General features: G+C 36.4%; 2 protein-coding genes across 21 annotated transcripts in view; one reads left to right on the top strand and one right to left on the bottom strand.

The window, feature by feature from the left end:
• The window catches only part of LOC100644108 (AMP deaminase 2), a 33,276-nt gene extending 12,759 nt beyond the window's left edge, over positions 1–20,517 (top strand). For 10 of the 20 annotated variants that reach the window (XM_012318068.3, XM_003401918.4, XM_048413716.1 and 7 more), the window contains 11 exons: positions 503–680; positions 13,647–13,800; positions 15,570–15,756; positions 17,094–17,443; positions 17,596–17,793; positions 17,879–18,174; positions 18,246–18,372; positions 18,457–18,620; positions 18,705–18,999; positions 19,102–19,212; positions 19,305–20,517. In XM_012318068.3, coding sequence (XP_012173458.1) covers positions 503–680; positions 13,647–13,800; positions 15,570–15,756; positions 17,094–17,443; positions 17,596–17,793; positions 17,879–18,174; positions 18,246–18,372; positions 18,457–18,620; positions 18,705–18,999; positions 19,102–19,212; positions 19,305–19,475 — 2,231 coding nt within the window. In that variant the 3' untranslated portion in view covers positions 19,476–20,517. Of the gene's footprint in view, positions 1–502; positions 681–4,056; positions 4,245–4,335; positions 4,488–5,304; positions 5,413–7,434; positions 7,643–8,604; positions 9,060–9,163; positions 11,348–13,633; positions 13,801–15,569; positions 15,757–17,093; positions 17,444–17,595; positions 17,794–17,878; positions 18,175–18,245; positions 18,373–18,456; positions 18,621–18,704; positions 19,000–19,101; positions 19,213–19,304 lie in introns of those variants that run through there. The other 10 variants (XM_012318073.3, XM_048413721.1, XM_048413720.1 and 7 more) reach the window with 10 other exon arrangements.
• Positions 20,518–21,284: 767 nt separating this feature from the next.
• Positions 21,285–23,156, bottom strand: LOC100644420 (UDP-xylose and UDP-N-acetylglucosamine transporter). The gene is made up of 5 exons (XM_003401920.4): positions 23,014–23,156; positions 22,625–22,841; positions 22,235–22,549; positions 21,819–21,970; positions 21,285–21,735 (listed from the first exon to the last, which is right to left on the bottom strand). The coding sequence occupies exons 1-5, from the start codon at positions 23,088–23,090 to the stop codon at positions 21,489–21,491; spliced, it is 1,008 nt and encodes a 335-aa protein (XP_003401968.1). The 5' UTR covers positions 23,091–23,156; the 3' UTR covers positions 21,285–21,488.
• Positions 23,157–24,249: the final 1,093 nt, after the last annotated feature.

Below are 24,249 nucleotides of genomic sequence, written 5' to 3'. Positions count from 1 at the left end.
GGTAGTACCGCTAAACCAGCGGTTCTTAGTCTCTCGGTAATCACGTTTATTCTAAATAATTTCCTGTTGTCGCGTATATATGATAATCCCTGTATCCACTTGATTCAAACTTCGAATCCGTAACATGCCCGAAATATTTAAAACATTCGTTCATCGCTCATCAACGACCTTCAAATTTGCAGAGGAGATATCCGGTCTAAATAAATAAAGATAAATGCACATACACGTACTCCTTAACCGGTTAACTGCGGAATTTAGTTTTAAAAATCTCTTATGGGATAACTGGTTAAATATTTTTTACTCGAGTAGTAAAATAACAAGTTGCGCGTGAGCGTCACACCGTGAAGAGTCTGCGACCATTTGGGGTCCGCGGACCAGAGATTAAGAACCGCTGCACTGGACTAAACTCGTTTTAAGGCATTTTGCATCCGCTTTCCAGGTATAATAATACGTTTGGTATAAACATTTTACCACTAAAAAGAGTCTATGCTTTTCATTACAGGAAGCGAAAGTCCGGTGTTTGGTCTGGAAGGTGGCGGAACAGGTGCAGGTGGTGGAACCGCCTTAAGACTTGCACCGCACGAATTGCCCAATGAAATTTCTGCCCCCTATGAGGTCCCACAATTTCCGATCGAACAAATCGAGAAGAAGCTTCTCATACAGAGGCAATTAACCGTCAAGTAAGTAACGAGTTCGTATTTTTCTTTCCGAAAGTGAACCTTGATTCGCGCTAGCGATCATGGTACGACCGGATGACTTCTAATCAGACATCGATAAAACTTGTTTACACATGACGCAATGAGAGCAGCCACGGTATAGTCCGGTCGAATTAGATCTGAAATACGCCAGTTGATAAATTGCGCGAATCATACATGGAAAATTTGGAAGTACGATGGCTACTGGTCTTCTTAGTATTTCAGTTATTGTACTGGAAAGTTCTGTCGGTTTTTGTATTCTTCCACTCGCGATAGCGATAAAATGTATTTAAGATGAGTCTTATTCTGATTCAGTTTATTCGAGCTTATCCAGACGTTATTACGAATTATCTTATAAGTTACGTAAAATGATGTTCTTCGTTTATCTTTTACGATACTGTAAATGAAATTAAGAAATTGTAAGAATATGTTCAAATATGTACGTGTAATCTTTACTTATCCAATTAGTCTACCTAAACATGTCACAATAACTCTATAGATCCAACGTAGAGATGTTTGTCTATCGATATAGCTTTCATTATCAGTACTGATAATTCTTCGACCACTATCTATATATATATCTGACTAATACCTTAAGGTTTTTTATATCACGTAGGTCAAAAGTAATTACTTGAAAACTTTTTTCTTACGTTTGAGCAGTTTTCACTGCAGTTTTATAAAAATGGTAATTTTTCTTGTAAATGTTTGAAAAAGGAAGATATTACGAGTTTGTTGAACAGTTTGATAAATCGATTTCCTTGCTCCAGAATTCATGAAAATTCAACGTCGAAACGAGGTCATTCTTTAACCCGTTGCAGTAGTTATGTGTAGTCGCGATACAGCTCTTTTCAAAGCGTTACTGAGAATAGCGGGAGAAAAGCATAACGAAGACGATTTTAAACAGCCTTAAGCTACAGCGTACTCGTATTCTCCAAAAAATTTAAGCTATCCTTCTACCATGACATTAACCAAAAATTTTAGTAACGTAACTACAAAATTATCCGTTATATGTACATTATATAACATTGTATAGGACACGATACTACTAAGAAAATACTAGTTACTAGAATAACATTTATTACAAAACGTACTCGAAGTAATTTTAAAAACTACAAAATGAAATAAGACTTACAATTACCCCAATACTCGTAATAAACATTCGTAAAATTGCTGGAATATATTACACGTTACGATCGTTACTAATAACTACAATTAACCATATACTACATTAAAAATATAAGTATTATACTTTTGATACATACTTGAATTAAGATAAATGATATATTTAATTATGCTTTTAATATTACGTTTAATTCTTCAGTTTAGGAATTTTTACATTTCCTAATTTGTAATCTTTTATTCGCCGCTGAGAAGAAATTTCCCTTTTCCATCGTCTAAAAAAGCCTGTAATCTTTCCCTGCTCTAGACGTTCATTCTAGAGGTCATTTCGTGCTTTTAAAATAGAACACCGGTACATTTCCTTCAGGACATTCTATTAATGTTGAAAACTGCACTTTTATGCGATCCACTTGTGAGTCTCGTGTTGTCTTAAAAAGACGTAAATTTCATTGCAATGCGTTTTTATAAGTGGCCAGAATTTATGATCTCTTTTTAACTGCCGTCTATAATTGGGATTATCTACGAAGGTGCATGTACCTAATTCAATTCTATTCTTGGCTATTACTCTTGTTAGTTCCATACCATGCCTCTTGATGCGAGTGCTGAAGCTTCTGAAAATAAATTTTCAGTTGCGCTCAATTTCTATTACATTTGCTTGCTTAGGCCAGGTGAAAAAAAATAACCGCCTAACGAAAGGTCAACAAGTACCCTGTGTAATATTTCATTTTTATTATTCTAAGATTTGTGCAGTTAACTAAAACTTGGAATAAAATTTCTATTAGAAAGTATGATTTTACGACTCGATTAATTTTTTCACATAATTTGCCGTTAACATATTCTCAGTACAGGCACCATTACGATTAAAATGAGCACTGGTAAAATTATCTCACACGATAGATCTTAGTTCGTATGCAGTAAAGTAGCGATCAATACTGCAACGTAGATCTATCTGGTTTACTGTTTAATCTGCTGTGGTTACCATTGTAGCTGGTGTATTTTGTGTAATGTTTAAGATGTGACTCTAACTAATGTCATGTATCATATATATTTATATTAGAATCAAGCGCAGTACTTGCTGGTCAAGGAAATCGCTGTTTTCTTTGTCCAACAAGGTATTGTTTATCATAAAAACGCGGCAAAAGATCAGACGGAGCACAAGGAGCATTATCCGGATACTTGGAAGCGATTACATGACGCAGTGAGACGGAAACGGTCTGAGTTTTGGAAAAGCGATGACTGAATGTATTTCGTGCTTCGCTACGACAACTGGCTCATTCATCGCGCTCTATCTAGCAGTTTCTGACGGAACACGACGTCGTGCAATTTCGTCAGCCTCCTGGCCCTCCTGCGACTCTTGACTATCCCCCAAATTGAAAAATCCCTAAAAAAGGACAGAATTTGAAAAGGTAATGGATATAAAATGAAACTCTGTAGTTTCTGCTGGTAGGTGCTATGAATGAACTTGAAAAATTCAGCACCCATTCGAATTTCATCTCTTTGATCTTTTGCCAATCTTATACCGTCAGGAATGGTGAACATTTTGAAATGGACTTGTAGTTGGAGTCGTAGAATCGTGGCTACTGACTACCATCAGATGTAATTATTCTTAATCCATTCATACTTTGTATTACTATACGTATAGTATACGTAGTTCGTTATCGGTTATTTCCTATATCGTTCTTTTGTCATAACTCTTTGACGATACTCGCAATAACACGCATACGTTTATACGACACTTTTTCCTTATCTCGGTGCCTACAGAACACAACAACAACGTTTGGCCGAGACAAAATCGGGATAAACAAATACAGGATATAACTTTCTGCGACAGAATATAATCTAATTACAAGATAGCGGATTAAAGGATTTGCGATGGTTTTGTTCTTTGCGAGGATCACAGCTACGCATAGCGGAACATCATGGCGCGATGAAATTGATTTTCAAGAGCTGCCTTGTGGCGATACAATTGCATCGCCTGTTACCTTCGGGTTAATTCCTAAACGATTAAATGAAAGTTTCTTTATAACGATAATAGAGCTACCGCGATTAATTGAAGTAGCGACAACCTATAGGGGCTACATCGAACGAACTACGTCTTCGCAATATGGACAATGTGGTTGCTTGGTTGACAATGAGCGAGTGGCGCGATTCGGTGTGGCGCGACGATGATGGCGTGGCAGTGGCGTAGACGTGGGGAAGGGGTTAGGTTGGGGTTAGGTTCGCGAGCAGCCTTCATGGCCGGCCTTTCAGTAGTCGTAAGATCATCGTGGTGGTAGGAAGTGCGCGACGGTATGCTCTGCGTGCAACGTAGATCGTTTCCGGTACTCTACCAAGAAATATCAGACTCGTGTTGGACGACCGCATGATCCCCGGTCGGCTTTACGATAGTCTTTCATGACCTCGCCACGAGAATTTCCGAGGCTAGGCTATGTGAGTTAACGTATCGATTGACAGAAATTTTACATTCGCGGACTCTCGCCGCGTTTACTATGCCGCGACACCTTCGAATTACGCGTTACAGATGTATCGATGAATAACGAAAGGAAAGGGAAATAAGGCCGAGCCGCCCCGTCTCTTCCTAGTTCGCGTTCGCTTAGTTTCCCGTTCTGTGCAACGATAAACTGTCGAGCGAATCCTCAACGACATTTTGACACTTGACACTTAAATACAGTGGTTCGTGAAAGCGTTCCAAAACTTACCACAGAATTCTTATTTACGGGAATATCGTACATTGTACATTATGCGTGTACGAAACTTTTCGATATTTCGTTGGCACCGTAGACGAGTAGATTGTGAATTTTCACGGAAATTCGTGTTCTTAGGGATATAGTTGAGAAAAAAGAATCTCTAGAAAATGGGAAATTCATTTAACTACCACGTATCGTAGAAAGCGCTGTACTTTCGATGTTTTCTTATGGTTCCTCGTATTACGTGTGATTTGTGCAATTTTCAAACGAACGATCTTTGCATAAAGATTCGCGGTCTAGTAACGAGACACGACTATCGTGGTTATGATAGTAAGATTCGAAAGCAATCCGGAAATGTATGTAGACAAGTTAGAAAATATTTATTGCAGACATACGCTTGTTAGCGAAACATTAGTATGCAGGATGAATAAGTAGTCTTAGCAATGCCATTAGCGCAAAAGACAATTTCGCTACATACATTTATGGCTTATTAATATAGCGAATAATTGGCTATTCAAACGAACAGTACGTTTCCACTGCGTATCTTCCAACTTCTACATACATTTTTAGATTTATTTATCACATTTACATACATACACATTTATTATAAACATACGGTTAATGAAAAATTAATACACAGCATGAACAATGGTGTTCGACATGCAATCAGTGCCAAAGATAGTCTCGCTACATATTGTGTATTATTCATGTAGCGAATAATTCACTGTTCAAATGCTTTGTTCAAATACACTAACTATTACAAAATCCATAAAATATCTTCTAATTTTTACATACATTTTCAGATTCATTTCGAATATTACCAATGTAATCACGACGGTCGTGTCCCGTTCCAGAGCCAATGAAGTCTCAAAACGTTTCGTATAATACGAGCCGTCTAACGCGAAAGTAGCGTAAGTCAGTTTTCTAGCTATTTGGTTTAACGCATCTCCGAAGCTTAACCTTGATTCTGTTTCGTGCAGATGTGGTATCTTCAGACATAACTGTACAGTGACTTACATAAAACAGGTGTAACGTTCTTTAATATTATTGTACGTTACAGGATTCCGACTTCGTTCCTCGTTAATCAGTGATCGGCATTTTTGTGTTTACATCGCTTTTGCGTTAAGCGACTCGTACATGCATAAACAGTTCCTAGGAGCGTGCGAATATTTTCGCGAGCCACGTATACGTACATAGAGCACATATGCAGACGCACGATTCGACATTATGTTCTTTAACCAGTTGGCTGTTTTCGATGAGAATACTCGACACAAACAAGTGGCAATATTTCGTGTTATGACGAGTATACTCGTCAACCGTAAAAAGTAGTCACAGTTTGCCGTTTAAACCGCAATTTGGTAATTGCAACAAACTGCAGTAACAAAATTAAGAAATAAAACAGTGCTTTCGCTGCGACTCGATCCTATATTATAACAGCCACATATATTTTTTGTTCGGCGAGTTAACTCGCTTACTTTTTGCCACACACTTTTTTGGCTACACGCTTTTCAAGGAGGTGGCAACAGCTAACTGGTTGATAGCTGCGGACATTCGTTCCTTCGAATATTTCGTGAACAAATTTTCCGATCTCGTGAAAAGGTGCGGTAGTACTGCACTTGATATCGTCAAGATTTACAAGCGCTCTATGTAACAGGCTACGCGTAGCAGATGTACGTCGTTATGGAAATTTCGTTCCCCCGTTTGTCGATCATCGACACATTTCCTTTTCTCGTGTTTCTTCGTTCAAGTCGCGATGACCTTCCTTACCGCAAAATCGTTGCGCCTTCGTAGCGATCGTAGCAACATATGGACAAATACGGCCGCTGCTCTACTCGAAATCTATCTCGTTCAGTCGCGAACAAATTCTGTCTGCGTCTTTTATCCAACAGCCATTGTATGTGCGATCGAAGTGTTCAACAGTCGAATCGTACATGCGTTATCTTCGCACGATTTTATTTTGTTTGCGAACGCACACGTACAGTACGATTTACGAATACCGTAAATATCGCAGATACGTTTTATACGCTCATTTCCTAGATTCTTACGATAAAGTAGACTTAAAAACTCGCGAGTAAAATCGAACGTGTTATTGCACAAATATTACAGTAGAATTCCGATAAGTGGTATCTTTTTTTGGAATCGTTGTTTCTGTTTGTCTGGTAACGAGAAATAATGAAACGCACGGCTGCCTTCGATACCGTTTCGAAATGCCGGGTGATGATCGTAAATATTTACATGTTTCGTGACAACACGACGATTGAGGGGCTCAGTGAAGAAAGGCCATACGCTGCAATTTATATCGACTCTTTGCTTTTTCTATTATCAACTATGTGGCTCGTGCGTTCTACCGTTCGTTTCATCGCCTTCCAGCGATGTAGCGTGTAACCTTTTGCGAACAGGATTAAATTAACCCTCCGTAGGCAAACGTATTCTTTTTCTCTCTCCGCGTTCTCTCCTACGTCAACCGGAAGATTTAAATTAAAGGGAAACCGTTTTACCAGACTCTGAAAATATGCGGGGAAATTTCGAAATACTTATCGATATCTCTGTTGCGTTTTTCATCCTTCTATCGACACGTTCAGCGCGGGGTCGATACGCGTATCGAGGAGGAGGAAGAAGCTCTTTAGCGACGGCGCCGATACATGTATCGACGTTATTTCCTTTTTTAATATTTGTCAGCGGTCTTTTTCCGTGCGTTGTAGCCATTTCCTAACTAAGGGGAAACTAAGCGGGAAAAACTGTTTTCCATTTAATGAAAAAAGATCGTTTTCGATTATGTTTTGAAAATTGTTTCGAATTTCGTACAATATGGAACGTATTAAAATAGTTTACCTTCATCCGTGCAATTCCAACCGTAAAAAACAAATCGCCTCGCAATTGTTTTCCCTATCGCCTTGAATTCTCGTAGTATTTATTTAATTGTCCATTTATAGCGCAGTTAACTAACGGTAGAAGCGAGAATTTTGGCCGGTACTGTACGACTTTCCTCTGTGTCTAGTGGGAAGGAAAGCCGCGTTATTCCGTCTCCTTAGACAACTTGCAATGTAATTCTTACGTGCAATCTATATCTGTCTGTATGTGTTCCACTTCTTCATCGAAGCTTGACGAAAGTGCCTAAGTATTGGGACACCTGATGGCATCGTAAGAAACGTGACGATCTACCTAGCTCACGAAGCAAACTGTTAATCGCTACCAGTTAGCTGTTTTCGACGAATATACTCGTCACCCGTGAAAAGTAGTTACAATTTGCTGTTTAAATCGCAATTTGGTAACTGCAATAAACTACAGTAATAGAATTAAACAATGAAAACGGTCGTTTCGTTGCGACTTTATTTCTATCGTTAGCAACAGCTAATTGGTTAATATTGACAGTAGTACGCAGCACTAGTTTGTTAAATTATCAATATTATTTATCATTATTTATCTTGTTGCAACGAGGCTCGCGTGTACGATCTTTGGTTTGGAAACTTGACGCTTGTTCTATTCCTTTTATAATTTGTACTGGTAGAACATACGTTATTTGGTTTCTGTTAGCTCTCTTATCTTCCATAAATTCCATTTATGCGTTCCGTATGTTTTTGCCTGCCAACTCACGTAATTCTTTCAACACAAGCAACTTCCGTTTGTACAAAATCTTTATATCTGCGCGCTTTGGATAATCTTCGATATGTTTTTGCTTTTGTTTCCTAATGTCTCTGGATTTTCCAACGCCGCGTATTTTTCTTCATTCTGTCGACACTTGCACCACCTTCGTATTTTCTTGCAACAATTAGAACGCCGATAGTTTCCTGCCAAACTGTCATAATGACAGTTCACTCGATGGAGTAGAGGAAAGAATACATCGCACGTGAACGCTAATAAGATATGTACATATTTGAAACGAACGAAGGGATCGGTCGCTGAGAAACGTTATAATCGCATAATAAAACGTTCGGATATCAGCGTGTTTGCCTTTGGCAGACGGTTTAACGTTTGGACAGAATACCGTGCAGTAAAAAGAGCTGTTCGAATGTGCGTCGATCAGCGATTAAGACGATCGCGATTTAACGTTAACTTTCTCGAGAAGAATTTATTCTCCTGCTGATTTTGCCGTCAATTTTTAGTACCACATGTTCGCACGTTTTCCACATCTGGGTCCCTCAATTGTAAACTGGCTAACGTTTAACCAGCTAACTAGACGATCGTTTGACGAGACACAACGCGTTATGGATGCGATGTGAGCTTAGAACGAGGGCAAACGTAAATTAAAACCCGCCGGAAAGTTCACCTCGAGACGAAACGAACGACCAAGTTCACGATGAAAACTGATAATAAAATGTAACGGATAAGGAAACTGGAATATCGTTGTTTGCTTTGTCGAGTTTTGCGCTAAGTAAAGAAAAGAGAAATGAAAAAGCATGCGACAAGAAAGGAACATTTGCTTATGAGAACATTTCGTTTTTCGGACGCTGTCAGCGTGCATGCAACAGACGTAAAATACGAGAGAAGGATCGTGTAACATGTTCGCTGGTGCGAACGAATCAAAACGATGGCTCAGGGATAATAGGATACTCTTGAGGTAAATTAAAATGCCGTCATCATGATTGCTCACACCTTTTAACCCTTTCAGGACGGGGCTTTAAAGATAGGCGAAGAATCACCATTTGTTGTATTACCCTGACAGTTTCTCTTTTGCGTGTGAACTTTCGAAGAAATCGATGATACGAGATCCGACGAATCAGTCGGTTTGCTATGTGTTTCTTGTACGATGGTACGAATATTCTTTTTGCATCTGGCGAGTGATTTTCATCGGTCTTCGTATGAAACGAAAAGTATTAAGCTGTGCCAAACGTTTCTTTCGTTTTATCAGGAAATAATAGATGCACGGCATTTTCTGTTATTTCGTCGAATTCCGTATGATCCAGCTTGTCCTACAGCTACCATTACCACGAAAGAATAGTAAGAAAACAGTAAGTAACAAAAGTAGTAATAGAGCAAAATGGATCGTAACAACGTAGCTCAACGAAATAATACAAAACGGAAAATGAGACTTTTGGGCAATCTAACGGTTAGCTTGGATAACGAACGATAAGATTGCAGATCTGATCGTTGAATTATGCCGTCTGACGACGCTTTTCGTTAATTGCGGTTGAAAACAGCGGAAAGATGAATTTAAGACGTTTCACCTAAACCTTTATAACTAGCAAGACGAATTGAGCGAAGGGCTATTTCCTAGCGTCGGTCTATGCGGATTTTTGAAGAAATTCAGAGTACCTTACGTACGTTCGCCGTTGCAGCGCAGCGATGACGCAACTGCAGAAAAAAAGGTGATTTCTCAGGAGACGAAGCGAACGAGTTTGTTCGTGCGGTAAAACTTGTAATTAAATAACGGAGGAAATGTTTTACAATGTCGAGATAAACAACGTGGTTCGCATTCTCTTTGGTTTTACTTTTAGCTATGTTTACGACACAACTTACGCCGTTATTGCTACGAAGCGCGTTAGCTAACGACAAATATTTCAGTAGCGACGTTGCTTTCATCCACCGGTCAACAACGTTCGGAAAATTATGAAACTTTAAAGGAGTGTCCAGACGATCGATATTACCGTCAATATTTAAGGTTCTCAACGATATCGTACGTGGCAGACGCTGCGGATGATCGATATGCAAGGTGTTTGCTGTCCCAGTTTTGTTTTCCCGGCCAGACGCTGTCTGTACACGTTCTACGGGCCGAGATAAGAAAAAAAAGTTATATAAACGTACGCCATTGGAAGCATCGTTAAAGAGTTATGAGAAAAAAGAAAAGATATAAGCAACGAGCGGTGACGAACGTGCATTACCACGACCCAAGGTATTAATAGACGAGAAACGTTTACAGCTGATACTAGCCAGAAGCTATCGTGATTCTCGTACGACTTCAAGTACAAGTTCCTTTCAAGATGTTCGGCATTCCTGTCAATACGAGATTGGCAGCGGTGAAAGATCGAATTTATTACCCTTTGAAGTTCCTGGTTTATTACTCGTTGGAGTTGCGGTCGAAGAAGTACATATTATGATACCTTCCGACTACCACCACATGCAAATATTCCTGATCTATTGCTACTTTATACGGTAATAAAGGAAGTTCGTTAAGGTAAGGCTGCTTTGCTGGGTCATTTTATCTCGTTTCATTATCCTTTTTCTCTTTTTTTCCGTTATGATCCCATGACGGAGCTTCCAACGATTGGTCGATCATCCGTTGCGACGATAACTGACAAATCATGATTTTAGGCTGATCGAGATCGAACGTTCCGAACTATTCTGGTTTCGCGATGATGCGGTGTGTAGCGGCACAGCTGTCTTCGCGTGGTGAATCTTTGAGAGCTTCACTCACGGGATAGAAAGTATCAGGTTGCCCCAAAAGTTTCTTTCGTTTTCCAAGGAAATGATGGATGCACACGTTCCTCGCTTTATATTATTTTATCGAGTTATGTGTGGTCCATTTTGATCATGCGATAGAGATACGTGGAAATATCAGAGATAATACAACGTACGACACATAGAGATAAAGCAAAACGTGTTGTGCATTTATTATTCCCTTAGAAAACGAAAGAAACGTGACTCAAAAACTCTACGAATCTTGAACGACGTCGTGTCGTTGTTGAAGCAGATGTGCGATACGTTTATCGACGTTTTTCCCTTATCCTGACCTATAGGATATATCGACAAGGTTGGAAAAAACAAGGACGCCCTGTATATCGCCAGTACAATATCGAGAAACTTAAATATTGACAATAATATCGATCGTTCGTACGCTCCTCTATAATGGAAAGATCAGCTATGTCTGAGACTAGCGATGCGTTTACTTCGAAGTTTACGAATTTGCAGGTACGTCGCTATTGCGCTGAGACGGTGATATCAATTTTGTCGACAATTCCCATAGAATTGTCGCGACAATTACGGTTATCAACTGCGTTAAAATTGTCAATTACACGTACGTCTAGGCTTTGTGGTTTCTCTGTCTGTTTTATGGTCTGTATTTAATTTCGACCATAGTTCGATTCTCTTTTTCCGCTGTTCTCGGTAAAATTTGTATCTTTTCTCAACGATACCAACGAAGAAAGACAAATTTTCCCCGCTTTGTAACCTATATATTATTAATGTATACGTAGATTATCGGCTATTAATTGTTTTACATTCTAATTGCTCTTATCTCATTAATTACTTGACTCGATACATTTTATCGCTATCGTACTTTCTAATATTTTATTACACTGCGTTATCCGATCGAACGCACTTATTTTACCATTTCATTACCATTTGTCTTATCGTTTAAAAATTCGGCGATCGTAAAGCGAAGGAAACTCGAAGTTCCACGCTACGATACGAAAATTTCAAGTACATTATAAAAGTTGATTGCGATTTACATGGAAGCGCACAGCCAGAAATTCTGCTTTAAAGGAAACTCAATCGCCTAAAGATATTGAAATATTCGAGTCATATTATATAAATACGGCGCATACCCGTCCTGAACCGGTTAAACAGACACGACAGGTTCGATGCATCTAATTTAAATACGTTAGCGTGTGCTCAATAACTTTTCTTTTCTCGTTCGATAGCAACGCTGATCTTTTACATTTACTTTTTACTTTTAGTTCAATCGTGATTCATTTTTTCATCGTTATCTTTCTTCGTGGAGCGAAGACGAAATGCGAGGACTTTGTTCCGTACCAGGGCTTCTTAATCTGTAGGTCGCGACCCCGTGTTACGCGAGTTACGTAACAAGATTACGGGGTCGTCGAAATTTTGCGAAATGCCACAACGTATCAGTGAAATGAACAATACCGATCGTTCGTCGTCGAAAGATCGAGAAGAATTCCGCCAGTTATTAATCGACATGGATACGAACCATCGGCTTTTTGAAAAATCCTTCGAATGGATCTTTTTTCTTTTTTCGAATTAGGGCAGAATTTTAAACGATTTCCAAAATGGTTTTTAACGCTCGTGTAACGTTTTATTCTACGTACCTGCCGCTAAACCACGCGTTCGTTGTTGGCGGCAGTAAAACCAAAATATCTTCCACGGATATATTCGGTTCCTCGTGCGAAAATAAATACGCAAATTTAATTTTGTCCCGATAAGAGGTAACGAGCGATAAAATTATAGACACAACGGAGAATAGTTTAAACTTAAACTTTGATCTAGTCGCCGATTAACGTTTTGTTCGTACGTTTATTCTATGTACCTTCTGGTACTGTATAATCGGGGTCGCGAATAGGGAAAGTTTAAGAAGCGCTGTTCTGTACGAACGATAGTTGAGAATCGCGATGTTCGAATGACGTAGGCTAGCCAGCAACCATTTAAACGTAGCTTAAAGTTCCAATTTGTCTGGTTAGAAGTGTGCTAATGGTTTGTCACTGGATCGATTCAATTTATGGAACTGTACAGGGTTCGTAATTCATGGTACGAATGGGGCCAGGCAGATTCCATAGCCGAAAACAACGAAATTTCGTTGGAGGCTTCGATTTCCTTTTGGAGGATCAAGTTTGAGCATACGTCAAGACGCGCGTGAATTTTCATCCGCGCTGTTAATCGTCGACTGTTCGTCGCTGCGAGAGAATCGTCAGAGGACGACCACGTATTTCGTACATTGTACGGGACGAGCAAAACTACGTGTCAAAGTTTAGTGCAACTTGTTGGATCGCTGATTCAAAAGCAGAGCAGTAATGTGTCGGTGCTGGCGAAAGAATTTTATTAACAGCGAGGCAGGCAAAGGTTGTTTGCTGGCATGCCTGATTCCGATTTCGTAAAAAATGTCGTGCCTTTTCGTAATACTTGATATGGTAATACGACGTTGAAAACGTACGTTTCCATAAAATTTAGCGAGCATCCAAAAATTCAGCGATCCTTCCAAGAACGCGATCAACTTTTTGTTTACAACGTAACAGCACCTGTAGCTCGTTGGTTGATCCTTAAACGATAACCCGATGCAAATAACTCGATTTCTGTATAAAGTTCTTTATGTGCTCGTTATTTTGTATCAATTTTTCACAGATTAGCCGATACAGCTAATATATATCAGCATGTGTTGTATCTCGTAAAAACTGTCGACGCTTGTTCGTTCGATCGCGATTCAGGCTTATACGTTTGCACGAGTGAAAAAATCATGTTTAGAGTGTTCTTACAGAGCTGCCAAGGATTTAGAGGAACGTCGTAGCCATTATGAACCATCGCTCGGGCCCGGTGTTCCCGATGACGTCGATCATATCTTCAATCTCGAGGAAAATGACTTCGTGCCACATTTCCAGAGGGTCTCCATATCCGGCGAAGATACTTCCGGGGTACGTTAAGACCGAATCAGACAGTAGTCGTTTAACTAGTTACGACTACTCATGACTAAATGACAAAGTTACGATCGTTGGACGTACTTTTGGTTCTTCCAGTTTCCAACCGTGTCTTTATTAATAGAACACTTGCGTTGTTTTTTTAGAGAACGAAAGCAACTTGTGCGACAACCTGATATTAGATGCACGTATCTTTCGTCGGTGAAATAACAGTTATATTAAGAAGAAAATAAATAGAACGGTAAATTTCTTTTGGACATCGAAGAACTGGAAACTCGCCTCTCTCCAAAACTGTCATACGCTTTCAAACACAACGATCAAACGCGTTCAACGACAGATTTCCAAGCGAAACTGCAAAAAGATTAATACGCTTTGCTTTCAACGAAATACCGTTACCGATTGATTTTGTCAATTACTCGTCCAGATATTACGTCGTTCCATATTAAGTGCCGACCCATATTAGGTACAGCTGCCCTGCGTTGCGTTTCGTTTGAACGTTCCGCGAGCATTCCACGCCACCTTTGGCGGATCTGAACCAGGAAGAACCGCAAATGCGTCCAATCATCGTGAAAGTTTAAAACCAACGATTATAATCATCTTGAAATACGATTAATCGTTTATTCGTTACTTTCTATTCGTATGTTCCATCTTCTATTTCGGGCAAACGTAACTCGGCTAGATTATACCGTATTGCGGTCGAGCTTTTACGAGCAGCTGTCGATTATCGTTACTTCGTTGTCACGTGTTGTAACGGATAGAACAAATTGATCAAGTCCACGCGTAAAATCTGTGTTACGTAGAAGATTATGCTTTTTTGAGATTTCTACGAGAGGAAGCCTTAAGAGCGCGCTGCCTTACGTGGGAAACCTCTGTTACGATTTCTCTCTTCCGTAACCAAGCCTCTGCTCCATTATTTTATAAGAAGCTCTTTTAATCGCTACACGATCGTATTGTACGATGCGTAACGATCTAAACATCGATTTTACGTTCCAACGAAATGAAAATGGAAAAATTAGAGTGGTGATGCGACGAAGAATATTAACGACAGTTGTAAAAAGAATCGACGATTTATTGAAATTCGTAAAAGTAACGATACGGTATACGATATACGATATACGATGCAGTATGTACTTTTAGATACAAGATAGAAGCTCGACGAAATCGTAGAAAAGATTTTGATAATGTATACACGCGTAATCGATACACGTATTTATGTTTGATTAATTATTTAATCAGTCGAGAGCGTTTGATTAATCGCTTTAGCGATATCTCGCTAGCTACGCTTCGAAATTAAAATTTCAAGTTAAAATCTTGGAAAATATGGCAAAGTTGAAAGCATCTCGGATTATATTTATCGTTTATATCGAGCCGAAATTTCGAAAGTCGAGAATACGATACGGTATATCGGTGAACTGGTCCTGATATCGGTTACAGCGATACGAAGCCAAAAATACCGTGTCATTTAAAAAAGTCAAGGTAACCTCGTGGTATCTTATCGAAAAAAACAACTTTTTGGGCATTTTTTATACGGCGGCTTGTAGCTGACGAAACATCGATTGACTTTTATTTGGAACATCGGATTTTGTCAGACCATCGGAAATAGCCGAAAGATTTTGTCCACGGTTAAATGGCACACTCTGTGTATAATTTTATATAAAATATCTGACACCTTTTTAAAGAAATGCAGACGGAAGCGAAAGGAAGTAACTTTGGTATACCGTTTGTATAAAGTTGCAAAACCCAGCTAAAACATCGTACGTTTGCAGGTACCCTTGGAAGATCTGCAGCAAGCGTCGCAGATGTTGGTTCAGGCACTGGCAATACGTGAGAAATACATGAATAATTCCAAACAGAGCTTCCCTTCTATAACATCGCGATTTCTACGCAGCGTCGATAAGAGGCCAGTGAACAGCGACGACGAAATTCAGCACGATGATCGTAAAGCCATTGCAGGTATTTATATTTCAAATTCATAGAGTACTAGCTTCTTAACGCCTGACGATCTTTCTCTTATCGAATCCCCTCTGTACGTCTTGTACGTCAAGTAATGTTCTCGACATCTTAAATGTTCATGACGTAAAGTTGCTTTAACGTATTGTTTCTCAAGGTAAGAAGTGGCGGTTGAAAGCGAAATCGTGGACGTTTGATCCGACGCATACATGGATGCACTGATCGAAGACGCACCTCTGAAAGGTCCTCCTCCCTTATTATCCTTCTTATCCTTTGTTTCAAACCCACTTCAAGCACTGGTTCAGACACAGATTGGCCAGTACAGTAAGCGGGTAACAAGGAATTTAGGCTATCGTTCAAGTCACCGACTACGGTTTACCTATATCGGATTTGTCAGCGACACCAAATTTCACCGACGATAGCTTTGGTTGGCAACAGCTTTAACCGACTAACGCTATTACCACAGGGAAATGAGAGAAGATTTTTGACTTGAATATGTAGGCTTATTGCTGCAGATAATTTATAGATTAAAAATATCAATTGAAATTCAATACAGAGCGTAAGCTGAAGAGCAACTAAATGAGTTTTGATTCGAGTTCAGTAAATTTATGTTTGATTTAAAACGAGCCAAGTTTGAGTAGATATAGTATATACGATACGTTCCACTGTGCGTCGCAAGAGAAATTTCGTCCAAACGTGAACGAAGCAGCAGGTGATAAACTTGGCAAGCGTCCCGATTCTAACGCAAACGTGACAAGTTGCTAATGAACTCCATTAAAGAGACGCATCCGGTAAATTTAGCGAAAGAAATGCTGTTCCGTTCTCCTATTTGGCCGGAAGATCTAACAGTTCGGATGTACTTGGCTGAACCGTTTTACTGTACCACTGGTCGTTTGCGAACGGGCAGATTATTTAGTAGTACGTTGTTTACTTGTTACTTGCCACTTGACTGGCTGTGTCTGAACCAGCTTTAACCCTGCTGCGATCATTGAATCTTGCTTTCGAACAACTTCAATGGAGAAAGACATTTCAACGTACAAATAAAAAGAGAGTGAATAATGATTTTTTAAATATTTTCCTCAGATTTGAGAAATGCTTTCTAACGATAGAAAGATAGAACTGGATCTGAAATGATCCAAAGGACGTGCAGCAGGGTTAGATCGTATCATCTTACGTAGCACACGTAGTTGCTTTTCTGTCCATGTATCGATGCGTATAGAAACGTTGAAATTTTCCAAAGAATAAATGAAGTTCTGTATTACCTTGCAAGTAATTGCATATCGTAACTCGAGATGAACGATGTTTTAATACTTGTCCTCCCTAAACAATGTTACTATTAGATCATCCTGTGCACGCACCTGCATCTCGAGGAGATCCGTGGCAATGTGAATTTCCTATGGCAAAGAATTACATAATTGCTCCCGTTAACGGTGTCTTCAATTTGTACGCTAATGAGGAAGATTTAGCTAATGGGAAGCCAGTCCCTTACTCGTATCCTGACTTAGCCACTTTTGTCAGGGACATGAACCTTCTTTGTACGATGATCGCCGATGGTCCATTAAAATCTTTTTGCTACAGAAGACTGAGTTATCTTTCGTCAAAGTTCCAACTGCATGTGTTACTGAACGAGCTTAGAGAACTTGCCAGTCAAAAAGCAGTCCCTCATAGGGACTTCTACAACATCAGAAAGGTTAGTATAGCAGATGTACTTAGCCGGATGTACTTACAACTTACAACTAGCAGCAAACAAATTATATTACGGATTTACATTATGAACGTTTTGAATACCGAAGAGATAATATACTTTTAAGTAGATTGAAATGTTTGTTCTATTAACTTCAGGTTGATACCCATATTCATGCAGCATCTTGCATGAATCAAAAGCATCTGCTCAGATTTATTAAGAAAACCTTGAAGAATCACGCAGATGAAATCGTCACGTACTCCAAGAACAAAGAAACAATGACTTTACGGGAGGTATTTCAATCGATGAATCTGACGACTTACGATCTCAGTGTTGATATGTTGGATGTGCATGCGGTAAGTTTCTATTGATATATCATAACGTATGGGAAGATAAATTTCAGAATAAAATATTTACCCGGGCGTTTCCTTTTTCTTTCAGGATAGAAACACGTTCCATAGGTTCGACAAATTCAACGCCAAATACAATCCAATCGGTGAAAGTCGCCTGCGTGAAGTGTTTCTAAAAACGGATAACTATTTGAATGGTAAATTTTTTGCAAGAATAATCAAGGAAGTCGCTAGCGATCTCGAAGAATCCAAGTACCAAAATGCGGAACTACGTCTTTCGATTTACGGCAAAAGCCCAGAAGAGTGGGATAAATTAGCAAAATGGGCAATTCAAAGCGACGTATATTCGGACAATGTGCGCTGGCTCATTCAGATTCCTCGGCTTTAGTAAGTTACTTAGCATATATTCGATTAATATTTCAGCTAAAATCATTCTAATATCTGCCGTTTCCATTTAGTGACATTTTTAAATTGAACAAATTGCTGACAAATTTCCAAGAGATAATGAACAACATATTTCTTCCCCTTTTTGAAGTAACGAATGACGCTAATTCTCACCCAGAGCTACATAAATTTCTCCAATACGTAAGCAGATTTTTAACAATAAACGTTGATAATATTTGGAATTGGTTTGGTATTTTAGAATCATCGATACTATCATCGTTATAGGTAATAGGATTTGATTCAGTTGATGACGAGAGCAAACCTGAAAATCCTTTATTCGATAAAGATGTCTGTCCACCTGCGGAATGGGATGATGTTGAAAATCCTCCTTATGGATATTATCAATACTACACTTATGCCAACATGACCGTTTTGAATCATTTTAGAGCGTACGTATACGCTTTCTGCGACTAGTAATTGGCGTTGGCTCTTTGATTAGACAAACATTTGATATAGAGTATATTATTTATTAGGGAACAAGGTTTAAACACCTTCGTCCTCAGACCTCATTGTGGCGAAGCTGGTCCCATTCAACATCTTGTTTGCGGTTATATGATGGCAGAAAATATCTCTCATGGTCTTTTACTTCGAAAAGTGCCAGTATTACAATATCTATATTATTTAGCACAAATTGGGATTGCAATGTCGCCTCTTAGTAATAATTCTCTTTTCTTAAATTATCATCGTAATCCATTACCCGAATATTTAGCAAGAGGATTGTGTGTAAGTCTTTCCACGGATGATCCCCTTCAATTTCACTTTACCAAGGTCAGCATGATGTAAAAATCGTCCGTTTATTCGTTCGAAATATTTCTCGCTTACGCCTCTTTTATTTACGTTATCTAAGTTGATAATGATATCTTTTTATAGGAACCGTTGATGGAAGAGTACAGTATTGCTGCACAAGTATGGAAGCTTAGTTCGTGCGATATGTGTGAACTAGCGCGTAATTCCGTGCTTATGAGTGGTTTTCCACACAAGGTATGCGTTCTACCATAAGGTTAGATATAGTTATAGGCTACTCATAAGGTAAACAAATTAACACCATATAACCATTTTGTCTTACTTTATAGAGTAAACAATACTGGCTTGGGCCAAATTATACAAAAGAGGGTGTGGCCGGTAATGATATTACGCGAACGAATGTACCGGATATTCGGGTGGCCTATCGATACGAAACATTAGTCGACGAATTGTCGAATATTTTTAAAGTTGTCGAAAAACCCGAAGCCGTTCCATTTTAATCCATAGCGATAGTACAAAAGATCCTTGAACTAATATAACAATTATTCTACAATCACAAAATAGTATTTATAAAATTCGACGAAACTGCGACGAGAATTATTTATAAAATGAATCTTGTAACGTAAATAATTATGTGATGTATGCTAATAATTGTTGTCAACTTTTAATGATACTTCTGCAAAAAGTTTCTTTTGTTGGTTATCAATTGGATATCACTCGATAATGTATATTACAATAATGTTAATTGCATGATTTATACGTGATAATTTTCCCTTTAAGATGTTTTGATAGAGAAAACAAGGTTATTCTTAAGAGTAAATGTATAAACACTAAGTTATAAGAAAACGTCTTTCACTCAGGTTCCAAAATTTTAATGTAAAACAGGGAGAAATTAATCTCAAATTTTTCATATACGTTGACCAATTTAAAAATAGTTAGATATTAGATGAAATTCCAATTTCAAGTGTTACTAATCTTTATTACATATATGTATGTGAATTAAATTAGAATTGAGTATCGTATTAACTTTGTGTAAAAAAATGTAAAATATTACAAAGCAGCAATTCATTTCTCATATTTTAGTCATATAAAGGTATGTCAGTTCAGTTTTTTCAATTTTAACGTTATTTACTTACCTTTTTGTACATTTATACAGAAATTGTGTATTTGTTTTTAAAAAATATATTTAACTCGAATGTGGATAGTTTATTTCTGAAGTAATATTTCTCTGTATAATATTTATATATTTTTCATCTTTATTAATATTAAATTGAAGGCACTAAATGTAGTACCTCTTGTAAAATAATTAGATTTATAGCAAACATAAAATTTATTTTCAGATCATTATTATGTAATCATTTGCTCCTTCGTTTTTGAGACAACTTTGTGATGAACGAGCTTTTACTGGCAAATATATGATGATATATCAACATTCGTAACGAATCCTAATATTGAATATAAATTGTTGCTAAATAGAAATGGTGTATGTATTGTATAAGGTATATCTTATAAAACAAAAATATACTTGTACCATCAAAATAATGTTGCGTTTAAACTTAAAATATTTTATATCCCATGAAAACATTCTTGGATAATGCCACAAATTTAAAAACTTATTGATTTTACGAAATAAACCATATTCACATAAGTTACCGAAATTATTAAAGAACTATTTATATATATATATAAATAGTTTTTTAGTAATTCAATATTTTGTAGATAAACAGTTTTTTTATCTACAAAATTATAATTAATAGTGCAAATAACATATATATTTGTTACATAGTTTAGATTTGATGATTTTTATGACGTATTATATACATTACAGAAAATGTAGAAATAGCACTGTCACAAATGACTTCACATATTCTTCTTAAGTAGAGAAAATATATACATCTTATATGCACCCGTTTTATACTTATGTAGTTTAAGATTAGGGCTATAAATAAATATAACAAATATAAAAACTAGTTATTTATTTCTTGCAAATTTTTCATCCATTTTGATATTATAACTTTCTAATCTGATCGCTTTTTTAAATTAACGATTAGATTATAGATTATAGAAGGTTATGAAATTTATTTGCGCTATAGAATTATCAAGTTATAGATATATAAGATTCATAGAAATCATGTCCGTAATAACAATTTTCTATTTATATATCTAAAATATTCAAATTACTTCAAATTGTTTATTCATAAAAAATTTTGTTTATGTAAAATAAAGAAACGCAATTAGGGGAAAATAATGTATGTACTTATTATGTTTTCAGTGATATCCGTTATAGACAAATAGATTTCACAAGAAAATAGAGAAAAATCGTCTTTATTTCTTAGTTCTAATAGATGTAACTTGAAAAAAACAAAAATGATTCTTTTTCTGTTTTCTTATTGTTACTATTATTACATTCATTCATAAGGCATTTTATTCGTTATTATATCATCTATCTATGTTCGTTTTGCTTTGTACAGTTACATTAAACAACATATAACAATATCTAACAATTTTATTTATTATTGGGCTTTTTTAATCTTCTCCGTAGATCGCAGACTTTCCATAATTTTTGGTAATAATTCTGTAAATATTACTGTTCCTAGAAAGACTAAAATTGTACCAATCCAGTGGTACAGTGTGAAAGGATTTTTAAAATATATTATAGAAAAGATTAGAGATAAAAATTTTCGTAATGTTATGACTAAAGTCACTGTCAGTGATGTACATTCTGCTGTTAATGTAAAAACGGAACTAATGCACACATATCTAAAATTATTGTTAAGGATTATAAATTATTAAAATTCGATTGTATATACTAATCACATATCTAAATATTAGTGAAAGGATACTGTGTGAGAACATTTCCTATAAGATATAGAATTAATTTTGGCATTTGTAGATTAATAGTTGATATTTTTATTGGATCTGATGCTAGAGCATACATGAAATGATCCCAGATATTAGGAGCCAATGTTAAGAAAAATGGTAAAGGTAGTAAATGCTGAAATCAGATAATTAATTATATATATATATATATATATACACATTATTTATATTATTTACTACATATTATATCCAGTTTAAATGTATACACTCTATATAAACACTTTGGAAGAGAATCCAAATTAATCAAGTTTCTCTATTAAATGAAACAATTCTAATATGAAGACCTTTTCCATATTTTTAATAATTACAGAAATAATGCTGTATGTATATTTAAACTGAACATATTCTATAAATTTGTAAATGAGATAGGGAATTATACCGTGTAGTATAAAGCTTCTCTTGGATTTTTTCCATACTTTTTATGCAATACTTCTTGATAGATACCCATTCTTGCAGATACAAATAGTGCAATTGTCAATAATGATATACCTAATATCCACCAAAACAAATCATCCCATGGTGTTGTAGGTACTTGTTCTACATTCTTGGCTCGCAAAGATTTAATTTCTTTGCCGCTAACAATAGTACAAATAGCAATTCCAAGGGTTATCATAAATACTGACAAATATTTACTAAAAACATATCTCTTCTTTAAAATAATGATACCCATGATCATATTAGCTATTAGAGAACCCTAAAATTATTGAATATAAACAATAATTGCTTGGGAATTCAAATTTTGTAATATACTTCATATTTAAATACTCACAGCTCTGAATATCATATGTAATGGCATGGGTATATTAAAATCAAATGCGTAATTATTACAAACATTTGCAATAAAAAACATTGTTACTAATATAAAGTAATCCTTTATTCCTATATTGGGCTTTACAGTCCCACATTTTGAAGTAAATAAAAATCCTTCTATTGATATAAAAAGGAACTGTGCAAATGTAATAAGATTTCCACTGCCTGGATCATCCCTGAAAAAGTAATTATTTTTATTTTGTCCATAATAGGTAATGTTTGATTTGATATTTCACAATTCTAATTTATATCGTTATGAAAGATGCAAGTTGTTATGTCAATAACTTTGAGAGTAGTATATAAAGATGATGTATAGAATATATCTGAAAAACAAAATGCAATACTAACTTAACAAGAAGTTCCAGGAAAACGACGTTGCTACAACAACCGAGGAACACGCACAATATAGCAATAGTTGCACGCATATTTTATTGTTTAATAAATATCACAGAGTTTAACCTAAAACCATCAGGCGATAGGACGCTCCTTCGTATTACCAGAAGTATTACTATTCTACCACGAAATTATGTGAAACGTGTTGCCTAATAACTGGTTGAGTTATCAGTAAGTCACGATACATAATAATCTCACATATCGTTTAAGCGTCACATAATTTCTTCTATATATATAGAAGAAAATAAAGAATGCAGTGTCAGTACATATGAAGGACTTTATTTATTTCATGGTCGTATACAACTAATACGACCGTAATCTCTAATAGTCTCCATACGTACTATAACTTAGTAGCCTAATATAAGTTATGTATCTTATATAAGATACGTCTTACGCAATAAATGTTCAAATCTATGTACAGCGAGAAATTTTATTTCTTATTTTGAATAAATAAAATTGTTTTCTACCGGAAAATAGTGACGATAGCTCTTGTTGTATTACCAAAGTTCTTCTTAGGTATAAACAATATTAAGGTATTGAAATCCGAAGGATGAAATTCAAAAATATAGATTCGAAAGGATTCAAAGGTTAAAAAGAGAATCGGCCGCTTTTTCTAAATTGTATTAAATAAAAATCATGTTGAAGAAGACTGTAAAAACAGAACATAGAGACTGTATAAAAAACTAATATTTGAAGCTGGCATAAAGAGCGAAATTATTATTATAGAAATATACTAATGTATAGTATTGTGTGTATTATATTATCTATTTATAAGTATGATGTTTAACTTTAATTAGTTTAAATTGTTAATTACTAGTTTTTAAAGAATGACACTTGTTTTTAACAGAGACTCTTAGAGGACAGGATAGGACATTTTTCCATCTTTTTCTATTTGTGAAAATTTTTAAATTATCGAAATATATTTATTAATAACAGTATGAATAATGAAATAATATATCGTAATCGTATTTTTGCCAATACCATATTTTATTGAATAATAACAGTTATACGCGTATAAAATATAAAAACATTTCATTAAGAACATAATTTTACTCGTAATTGTTAACGAATATTGCCTTGAATATATTTTCTATTCATCAATCTTACCAATTTAAGTATTTGGATGAACTAAATTAGCGCGCGCTCATATGTGGAAATAGATGCTCTTACTGGTGCAAAATATTGTAAAGT

Source organism: Bombus terrestris, chromosome 17 (assembly GCF_910591885.1).
Source record: "Bombus terrestris chromosome 17, iyBomTerr1.2, whole genome shotgun sequence".
Classification (NCBI taxonomy): domain Eukaryota; kingdom Metazoa; phylum Arthropoda; class Insecta; order Hymenoptera; family Apidae; genus Bombus; species Bombus terrestris.
This window is presented reverse-complemented; position numbering and strand designations above follow the sequence as displayed.

Excerpts from the sequence above, each read along its gene's own strand:
- LOC100644420 (XM_003401920.4), bottom strand. The coding sequence starts at position 23,090 with ATGCGTGCAACTATTGCTATATTGTGCGTGTTCCTCGGTTGTTGTAGC. Across the intron at positions 21,971-22,234 it reads GAGAAGCTTTATACTACACG|CATTTACTACCTTTACCATT; the intron begins GTATAATTCCCT and ends ATCTGATTTCAG. Across the intron at positions 21,736-21,818 it reads ATAGGAAATGTTCTCACACA|ATATGTGTGCATTAGTTCCG; the intron begins GTATCCTTTCAC and ends CAATAATTTTAG.